The sequence below is a fragment of the Austrofundulus limnaeus genome, unplaced genomic scaffold (genome assembly GCF_001266775.1).
Source record: "Austrofundulus limnaeus strain Quisiro unplaced genomic scaffold, Austrofundulus_limnaeus-1.0 Scaffold38, whole genome shotgun sequence".
In the NCBI taxonomy this organism is placed as follows: domain Eukaryota; kingdom Metazoa; phylum Chordata; class Actinopteri; order Cyprinodontiformes; family Rivulidae; genus Austrofundulus; species Austrofundulus limnaeus.
Window position 1 is genome coordinate 1,783,654 of NW_013952440.1, and position 10,467 is coordinate 1,794,120.

The following is a 10,467-nucleotide window of genomic DNA, read 5'->3' on the forward strand; positions in this document are numbered from 1 at the left end:
ACTTTATACACTTCTGGTAGTAAGAATATGATTAAAAGATAAAACAAAACCCTGATAAACAATTTATGTATTTGGGTTTAAATTGTGTCACAAAAAGAACTGATTTCTTCCGTAATGCCGAAAAACATGCTGCAAAGCAAAGATCCAGTAACAGCAAATATTACTTTGTCCAATAAGGAAAATGTAAAGTCAGCAATGTAAAACACTCCTACATGCAAAACAGCATTGACATGTTTGTTTAACAGCACTAAAAAAAACAGAGTGTTGGATTTACTTAACTAAGTTATATCAACAATTTCCACAAAACTGAGTTGGGTAAATTTAAAAGCCAMTTGCACAGTTACATTACATGTTCAACTCAGTTAAGTGGAAATTGTTGTCATGGTTAAGTTATGTAAATCCAACATGCTGTTTTTGAGTCAACAATTAATTGCCTAAAAGGCTTCCAGTACACCTACAATAAGTAGACAGTCAATTATAACTTGTAAGAAAAACATGTTTTGTAATTATTCAATAAATAATTATTCTTCATTGATCTTTAACTGATGTCAAGGAGAATGTGTTTGGAGAATGGAAATCAGCACTTAAAACATGTTATTTAGCTTATATTACAATGTAAACAAGGTTTGAGTTCGTTTGACAGCACAGTGTTGCAAAGGGACCTTACTTGTTTGCATTGTTGTGTCTGATTACCGACATATGGATGTGTAAGTATGTTCTGTTGTAACTCTCAAAAAGAAGCAAGGCTGTCCAACTCGTATACAGCTGTATTTTGTGTAAACAATTTTCCCAGCTGTCAGTCTATAAGTCTTTTGTATGTAGCTTTATTTCTTGACAATSATTTATAAGTGACACAATTTCTTCTATAGAAGAAAGCATAGTAAGGAAAAATAACCTGTCTAATTTTGTTTCTGGAAAGACATTTTRGAATCAAATTTTGCTATTGAGACATAAGGAGATTAATTTCACACGTCTTCTTTACAATAAAAACAYGATTCGGATGTAAACACTGATTGTGTGTGTCTCTTCCCGTTCTGCCAGATGGAAAGCCAGACAGAGCTGGCAAGACCTRCAACATCTCCCACTGGCTGATGGGGGGGCCGAGCGCAAGATGAGGAGAGCGCACGAGAGCAAATGAGTTATGGAGGAATAAATGAGAAGAAGAGCAGAAGGACTCATCAAGGAGCTCTTCAATTTGAGAGAGCACTCATTTGTAGTGGCTTCCTGCTGTTATCCCATTTACATTTCTTCTCTTGATCTTCTACTCGCTGCCTAAATCACAAACAACACCCAAAATTCCATTCACCTCTTTTTAAATCTATTCTCCCTCTATTTATTTCCAACACTCCTCAATCTGCTCAGCTGTTATTCAAAATCTCTGGATGCCATGCCCTAAAGTCAGTTCCCCGATCCTAAGCACATTCTCATTGGAAGGGTATAAAACTACAATGCAACAAATGTAAAATGCCACTAACTCATTTTAATTATTTWGTTCACTTTATGGGTGTAAAATTTTAGTTAAAAAAGTTCCAACATTTTGTTGTTATTTAGCTCACTGTTCTTAAGTTTTGCTAAGTTTTTACAAAATGTTACATTTAAACGTTATGTCTAAATGTTAAATCCTAAATCTGAAAGTGTAAATCTAAATGTAAAAATTAAATGATGAATGTTGCAGATAGGGTGTTTCAGAATGGAACACAGCCTTTAACGTTGATGCTCGGCTTGTGTTGTGACGTCATCATCCTGCGACAAAAGCAAATGCTAATGCTGCTGAAGATGGCGTTTAAATTTTAAATTCAAAATGTGTTCATTGAAAACAATATGGTTGGTACCTTTGGTCCAGCAGTTTGAAATGCAGCTCAGACAACTGTGAGTTTGACGTTTTGTAGGGAAACATTAGCAGTGTTAGCAGCATTAGCATTTGCTTTTGTCACARGATGAAAAGGCATGTTCTTACTCAAGGATAAAATTTGTGCTCTGCATTTGACCCATCACACATGAGAAACACCCAAGTGGAGCAGAGCAGCTATGTGAGCACCCGGGGAGAAGTTGGGGGTTWGGTGGCTTGCTCAAAGACACCACGGCGTTAGCATGRTGGGGAGTAGAACYTGTGACTTTCTGGTCCCAAGTCGGCTGCTCTACCGCTACACCACAGCCGCCCCATGTGATGGGATGACATCATATCGTAACGAAAAGCCACACACCAACGGAAAAAGCTGCATTCTATTCTGAAATACYTCAATGTAAACTTTAACTTTCAGCCATAACATTTATGTTTAGATTGACACATTTTGAAATAGGATTTAACAATAGTGTACTAACTCTCCTTCACTTTATAATAAGGCTCCGTTTGATATAGGGCTGCCACAAACAATTATTTTTATAATCGATTAATCACCAATTATTTTTTTTCGATTAGTCGACTAATTGGATCATACGTTAACTGAATATAAAACATAGAGCTTATTGCGCCAGAATGCAGCTGCTATTAAATAACCATCGTTAGATTTTAGCTTTATGCTAACTAAAAATAATTGCTGTGGAAGGCAAGTTCTGCTCTGCAGATATTACACAGGTTTCTCTTTCATTTTCTTAAAATGATCCCACACTTTTGAGCTCCGTTGCTGGGAAGCCATGATACCAGAGCCTGTCTGTATAATGTCTTGTGACGTCCACGGCCTACCCCAGTTACCACTACTGTGCATGTGTGTCAAGGACAGAAAGGCAGATGTGGCAGTGGAAAGGGTCAAAGCAGTTTGGAGAGAAAAACAAAGTAAAGAACAAMAAMAAAAAAGAAAACGATTAATCRATTATTAAATTAGTCATTGATTAYTTTAATAATCGATTAGTGGTCGATTAATCRATTAATTGATTAATCGTTGCAGCCCTAGTTTGATAATTATGGATATGTGCAATGCAGTAATGCAGTACAATTATGTTCAAAATATGTGTTTCCAATACAATAATGTGCTTAAAAGGTAGTAACCTAGTCTGAAATGTTTACTACAGCACTTTAGACATAATATGTACTGTACGTACATGTAAAGGCTTGGCTCACTAGTTAGCAAGWAATCTGACAGTTTTGTCTCTTTCTTATCCTTAATTAATGGATAATAAGCACTTTAAAGTGGTTTAGAAAGTGTTTGCAGATGAATTAATAACCTATCTATAAATTATTCATAAGCCATGTGTAAGGGGAGCCTTATTGTAAAGTGGTACCTTATTTTTTAACATTTTATTTTACAATTGGTGCCCAGTTAAAAAGATAATGCTATTGAATAATATAACATATAATGCTTGTGTTTCAAGGATAGTAAAGACAGAAATCAAACCAATAAYATACTTACTTGTGCAGAGCACTTGGTGGAAGTTTGCTTGTTTTTTCCATTTGTCCATAGCAGGATGTCTTGGCTTCAGGAATATCCCCAAACTCATCCAACATGGCTGCTGCTGCTAAAGTTATGATCCCCAGTCCATCACGGACTCGTGCCTCCAACGGGTAGTCCCAGTCGTCATARGACACTGAAATCATTCCTGATGGAAACGCCTCTGGTGTAATTTCCGTGTTCCCTGTCGTCAGCGATGGCACAATCCAGATGTATCCAAATCCAGTCAGGCCCAGAGAGCGAGCCTCCTCCAGGATGTAGACCGCTTCGTCTTTGGAGCAGTAGAGCAATACCACTGGAGACTGGACCTTCTTGAGCATAATCTGRGAGCGACTGTCCTCCTCCACAGCATCCAGAGTGATGATATTTTGGAGGTCCCAGCCCACAAAACTAGAGCAAGAAAAAAAAAAGACAAAAACAAAATGGAAAATTAAACATTTACCTAAAAGATTATTACATTTTTTATAGCGTTAGACAAGCAGGCATGCTCGTCATTCGTTTGGCTTGTGTTGTACAAAGTGTTTTATGATGGATGCCTGAGCACAAACCTCTGGATTATGAGATCATTTAAGACATTTATYGGGACTGTTTTCCATTTTAGTTTAATTTGTTATCTTTCCCTTTGTGTCTGGAGCAGATGAGTACCAGTGGGTTCCAGTATGAGTTAAACGGCAGCAGAAATAAATTAAACTGTGCTTTAGTTTTATCAGTAGTTAGTGCTTGYTAGAACCTGCCAGGAGAAAGAGGCATAGAAATGAATGTGCACACAATATGGACTGAGTAAGTGAGCGTTACAAAGWGTGACACAGGTAAGGGAAAAGAGGAGAACAGTTAACCTGCATGCAAGGATTTTACTATCGACACAGTGGAACAGGAGAGCAATTTGAGACTTGCTCTTTTCCCATTGTGCCAGGCTTACAAGCCCCAAAAGGCAAAACTGTGAAGCCCCGTCTCCATTGTTGAGTCTTACTCTGTTCGGTTCATGTACTGTATATTTGGTTCCGCTCAGGTGTGTATGTGTCTCAGTTGTAATTTTAATGTCTGGTAGTCAAACCTTTTTTATGTGGCACTGTTTATAAGTGCTTCTGTAACCATGGGTGGCCAGTGTGTCCAAAACCTGCCTCATACAGCCAATCCATGGGCAGAAGTCGGCAGACATCAAAATTGCAATACAAAGTTCTACCTGCTTAGAATCCTTTCGGAGGTGATTCTGAAAGCTCGGGTGGAAATGGAAATGGAGACATGAGAGGGGGCTTTGGAGAGACAATGAAACAGTCTCACAGGAAGACGTTGACAAAAAGAWGCAACAAAAGAAGACAAGGGTAATAAAAATTATGAACTGATGCAATTAAATTAAAAGACCATCTTGGAATCTGAAAAATGTGTCCATGTTTACGAATAAAATGACACCATGCTCTGCAGTATCAGAGACTGAAAACATTCAGCTATAGTGACTGCTCAGATTAAAAGTCTATTATCAGACATGGCTGTGCTCATCAGTTTAAAGCGACAGTGATCGGACATCTGCTATCAGAAACGGCATAGCAAAAAAAATGTAACTTTCAGAACACGGTGCATTTCTGACAGTGAACTTTGAGATACTCACATCTAGTGAAATACGCACAGAGACATATGAACACCTGCCAAAATAAATCTGAGATCATTATGGTGGACATCTGGGATACTTTAGATTAGACTGGTGTCCCTGCAATTACTGAACTATGGCTGGCAAAGTAATTGAAATAATGTGATTCCAAATCTCAATAGAGTGGTACTTTAAGTATGTTGAGCTGAAACTGGTAATGTACCCATGTTTCAAACTATTATATTCCACAAAGCCCTTTAATTATTTCCTTAGGCACCCAGAGACTAAATGGTGCTCAAGAACAGAGATTAAATGAACACAAAAAGGGAATTTAGTAATATTTAAACCTAATGAGAAGTTATTCTAATTATGGGAACCGGTTTTTAAAGTGTACATACTGTATTTACTAGTTTTGTAAATGTCACAAACAATAAATCGTTTTTTTAAGCAACTGACTAAATAAGAAGGCCAAGTTACTAAAATGTGTTCATTTGGGCTAAGTCAATTTTAAAAGTTATTAATCAGCTAGTGAAAAACAACTGTCAGATTGCCAGTTGACACAAACATTTTCTTAGATCTCATAGTATTAAAATGTGTTTTTGATAAACTTGTTCATCGTGTTTCCCCTCCCAATAGGAATTCATTATTTAAAGATGCTAGTCATAAARTTAAAATATCATGAAAAAGTTGATTTCACTAATTCCATTCAAAAAGGGAAACTTGTATATTGTATTCATTCCTTACACAGGGACTGATATATTTCAGATGCTTATTTCTTTTAATTTTGATGAYTATAACCATCAACCAATGAAAATCCCAAATTCAGTATCTCAGAAAATTTGAATATTACTGAAGACCAACACAAAAAATATTTTTTTAGAAATGCTGGCCAACTGGCCATGAACATGAAAAGTATCATGAACAGCACTCAATATTTAGTTGGGGCTTCTTTTGCCTGGATTATTGCAGCAATGCGGCGTGGCATTGAGTCAATCAGTCTGTGGTACTGCTCAGGTGTTATGAGAGCCCAGGTTGCTCTGCTAGTGGTTTTCAACTCTGCTGAATTGTTGGGTCTGGCATATTACGTCTTCCATATTACATCTTCCTCTTCACAATACCTTATAGATTTTCCATCGGGTTAAGGTCTGGTAAGTTTGCTGGCCAATTAAGAACAGGGATACCATGGTCCTTCAACCAGGTACTGGTAGCTTTGGCACTGTGTGCAGGTGCCAAGTCCTGATGGAAAATGAAATCTGCAACTCCATAAAGTTGGGTCAGCAGCATGAAGCATGAAGTGCCCTAAAACTTCATGCGGTTGCTTTGACCTTGGACCTCAAAAAAACACAATGGACCAACACCAGCAGATGACATGGACCCAAACCACCACTGACCGTGGAAACTTTACACTGGACTTCAAGCAACGTGGATGAAGTGCCTCTCTTCTTTTCCTCCAGACTCTGGGACCTTGATTTCCCCAAAAAATTCAAATTTGACTTTTATCAAAGAACATAACTTTGGRCCACTCAGCAGCAGTCCAGTCCTTTTTGTCTTTAGCCCAGGCAAGACACTTCTGATGCTGTCTCTTATTCRAGTGGCTTGACACAAGGAATGCAACTGCTGAAACCCATGTTTCTGTCTGTGCATGGTGGTTCTTGAAGCACAGACTCCAGCTGCAGTTCACTCTTTGTGAATCTCCCCCCACAWTTTTCAGTGAGTTTTGTTTTGTTTTTATGCCACATCATTTCCTTCCCTTCACCTCTCTATTAATGTGCTTGGACACAGAGCTCTGTGAAAGGCCCAGCTTCTTTAGCAATGACCTTTTGTGTCTTGCCCTCCTTGTGCAAGGTCGTCTTTTGGACAACTGTCAAGTCAGCAGTTTCCCCTATGATTGTGGAGCCTACAGAACTAGACTGAGAGACCATTTAAAGGCCTTTGCAGGTGGTTTGAGTTAATTAGCTGATTAGAGTGTGGTACCAGGTGTCTTCAGTATTAAACCTTTTCACGATATTCAAATTTTCTGATATACCGAATTTTGTGTTTTCATTAGTTGTCARTTATAATCATCAACATTAAAATAAATAAACATTTGAAATATGTCAGTCTGTGTGTAATGAATTAATATAATAYACAACTTTCACTTTTTGAATGAAATTACAGAAATAAATCAACTTTTTCATGATGTTCTAATTTTATGACCAGCACCTGTAACTGTACTACAAAAACATGGCAATATATGCAATAAATATCATCGGCCGTGGTGCTTTTAGGGTTAGGACTCTTAATTTTTTTTCTGACTTTCTGAAGTTCAGTCTCTGGCAGCCATTTAGATCAAAAATGCCCAACAGATATTCAAAAATTCAAACTTTGAAACTCATATCAAACATACCAAATGTGAAAATCCATTGCTTTTTGGGCATTCCCAGATCCAGACACAAAATAAAGACGATGGAGCCTTTTCATTGGTGGTCTCTACTAGGGATGTCCATTGGGAGCTTTACCATAAGGCAATATTACATTGATTTGTTTGGATGACAATACAATGTTTCTGATATCACAAATTCTGTTGTGATAAGACTTTGATTAAATTCAATTCCCAAGTCTGTGACTGATTTGATATTGATCCACATCATACATATGATGTTATGGATCAATGATTTTGTTTTGCCTTGATGTAAAATAATCATTAATCATTTAATCAATGTAGCTCGATGTTTTGTTACACCCCTAGTCATTACACTGTCAAACAGCTCATTGATCATTTTATATTAATACTCAAAGTCTATTTGTCCTCGCAATGTCCTAGTCTTAGTTGAGCAGGAACGTCATGTATTCGTTTTTGTGTGTAATCTATTTAGTATTTATTTATTATGTTTTAATTTTATTTACTTCATATTTATTGCTGATTTTAGCCTGTATACAACACTTTAATTATTTAATTTATTTTATTATTTTTTTAAAAATTCTATGGAAAGAAACCTTGACTTGACTTAATAAAGTTGTGTGTAGCATTTAAGGAGTTTTTAATATTTTTCATTACCAATTTAATGGCTTCTCAGTTTGTGTCCTGTTTCCAAAATAATTTAAAAAGTAGGTGCAAAGTAATTGTTCCCACCTGTTGTCAACTGTAGTTTTTAGGATGTTGATAAACTCCTGGTATCCGGGGAACTTGGATGTGACGATTGAGAAGACATGCCAATCGTACTCCTCCATGATGTTTAGCATCAGCAGAGCCTCCTGCTGGATGGAAGCACCAAACTGGAAGAAAGTTGACTTCACATCCTGGGAAGAAGAAAAATAAGAAGTAGAAGAAAAATAAAGATTTGGTTAAATATTCCTTAGGACCTTTTTTGTAGCAACTTCAGTGTCAGACTAAGCAATCTGCAACGAAGTGTTTAAACTTTGGGACAATGAGTACAAAAATAGGCTTCACACACAAAAACACACATAATAAACTTTCTGTGTTGGAAATGTATAAATGAGGAGCACAGAATAATTTGATTAAGATCTAATTGGACTGGTGCTGTAAGATGCAGGCTTCAGAACTCGGTGCMTTGTTCTTGGAAATGAGAGTTGCATTAACTCATATCACTTCATTAAGTCTGATTGAGAAACATTTGCCACCTCATCCAGCCAAACTTAAACATGAGCTTGGACAGCCCAGAGATGCTCTAATACAGGTGTTCAAATCTCTTCCAGTAATGTATGCCATATTTAAAATGGTTCATTGTACCGAGATTTAAATGCAGTTAGGTGCAATGGGACCAACTATTCTGGAGAAGAAAAAAATATTATTCACTAGATGTCTGAAGTGTTAAAAATAACTGATTATCAGTCTGTTTAACTCTGTCATGTGTGCAAATGTAACACTGAGAATCAACAAATTCACCACGTGCACTAACATACATACAGACAGCTACAATAAATGCAATATTTATGTATATTCACACTGCCCACAGGATACGTCTACAAAAGGGAGCCACTGTAGGATTGATTAAATGATGAAACAGCAATCATAAGGCTGGAAGCCATGTCACGGTGTAATATTGCATAGCCTCGATCTTTTTTGGTGCAGAAGTCAAGTCTCGTCCAATCTGAAGTTGTCTTTACAAAGGCCCAAAAAGCATGTTATTAAAAATGTGTAAAATAAAAATCCTCTGATACAGTGTTGGATTCATTATGAAGCATGTCTCACAAATGCATACAGTCAGTAGTCTCTTGTGTCAGTGAGTCATGGGTGTTTGCGTCTTTGGAGTCACAGTGAGTTCAAACACACAGTTGTGTAAATAATTCTGACTCTTCCCACCATGCGCCAATTTACAGTGTATTGCACACATTTTTACTGCACTTTTTACAAATAATGTTGAGCTTAAAAAATCTTGAAGTAATGCAAATTTTGAAGACTTGCAGGAGCAAAATCAAGAACTTTCACATACAGGACATGTCAAGTTGTATGGATTGTTCGTAAATTAAACAGATTTTCCCCCATTGTGCAGGTATATGGACGTATAGAGAAATCTCACAGATTTGTTTGTCGCTCTTTTTTTTTTCAAACACTCATCATCACATTTTTTTTACATCTCATAGCGTGTAGGACGAAAAAAAGACTAAACTATTAATAAAATAAATACCCATCTCCCAACTCGCTCTGCTGAAATAAGTTCTCCACTTCTCTTCGTTTCCCTACTCCTGTCCTCATGCAGTTGCTGTTACCTCTGCTCCACGTTCTGTCTCTTCCTGTGGCCTACAGTCCGCATGTCAAGCCCCCACCCAAGTAACATGGATTTTCTATGGAAATTACGGATTTTTGAGGGTCAAGATACAGGAAAATGTCTGAAAAGGTTTAAATGTATGCTCTCAAGTCAAGCAGATCAAAGGAAGTACATTTATTTTGAGAGAAAACTTTTAGAAAAGTCAAATTTGACTGGAACACAACAGGACGGCTAGGTCATGGCAAACATTAGCACAAAAAGGGAACAAATGAACCAACATTCCATTTTTTTTCTGTACACCACAGATGATTCATGAACTATCAATAACAATTCTTGACATCTGTATCAATTAAGCAGTCATTCTACAGTTAATTTATGCAAAACAACACACTTATGTTAGCCAATTATCTGATAAAAGTCATCAGTTTTAAAAGTATTGCTGAGTATAAAATGATAAAAAAAATAAATGAAAGAGGACGATTTATACCTCGGCAGGTTCATTTGACAGCAGCAGTTAGGAAATACCATTTATGTTTTATGGCAGTATTACAGTTAATTCACATTAATTTCATACATGTGGTTCCTCGGGGAGAGACGAAGTTTAAAGTCACTCCGGGAAGGAGAGTTTGATATATGATTGTATCTTAATGCACCATCCCTGATGAGATTATTTGTATGAAAGTGGCAGAGAACACTAGGGGGTTGGAGGTACAGATAGAGTCTCTCTCTCTCTCTCTCTCTCTCTCTCTCTCTCTCTCTCTCTCTCTCTCTCTCTCTCTCTCTCTCT

The 10,467-nt window shown here is 37.0% G+C and overlaps 1 protein-coding gene across 2 annotated transcripts in view; it reads right to left on the minus strand.

The window, feature by feature from the left end:
- grin2aa (glutamate receptor, ionotropic, N-methyl D-aspartate 2A, a) overlaps positions 1-10,467 on the minus strand; it is a 213,496-nt gene that overhangs the window by 64,506 nt on the left and 138,523 nt on the right. For both annotated transcript variants that reach the window (XM_014006933.1, XM_014006934.1), the window contains exons 3-4: positions 8,084-8,250; positions 3,348-3,776 (exon numbers count right to left, since the gene is read on the minus strand). In XM_014006933.1, the coding sequence (XP_013862387.1) occupies positions 3,348-3,776; positions 8,084-8,250 (596 nt within the window). The remainder of the gene's footprint in view (positions 1-3,347; positions 3,777-8,083; positions 8,251-10,467) is intronic.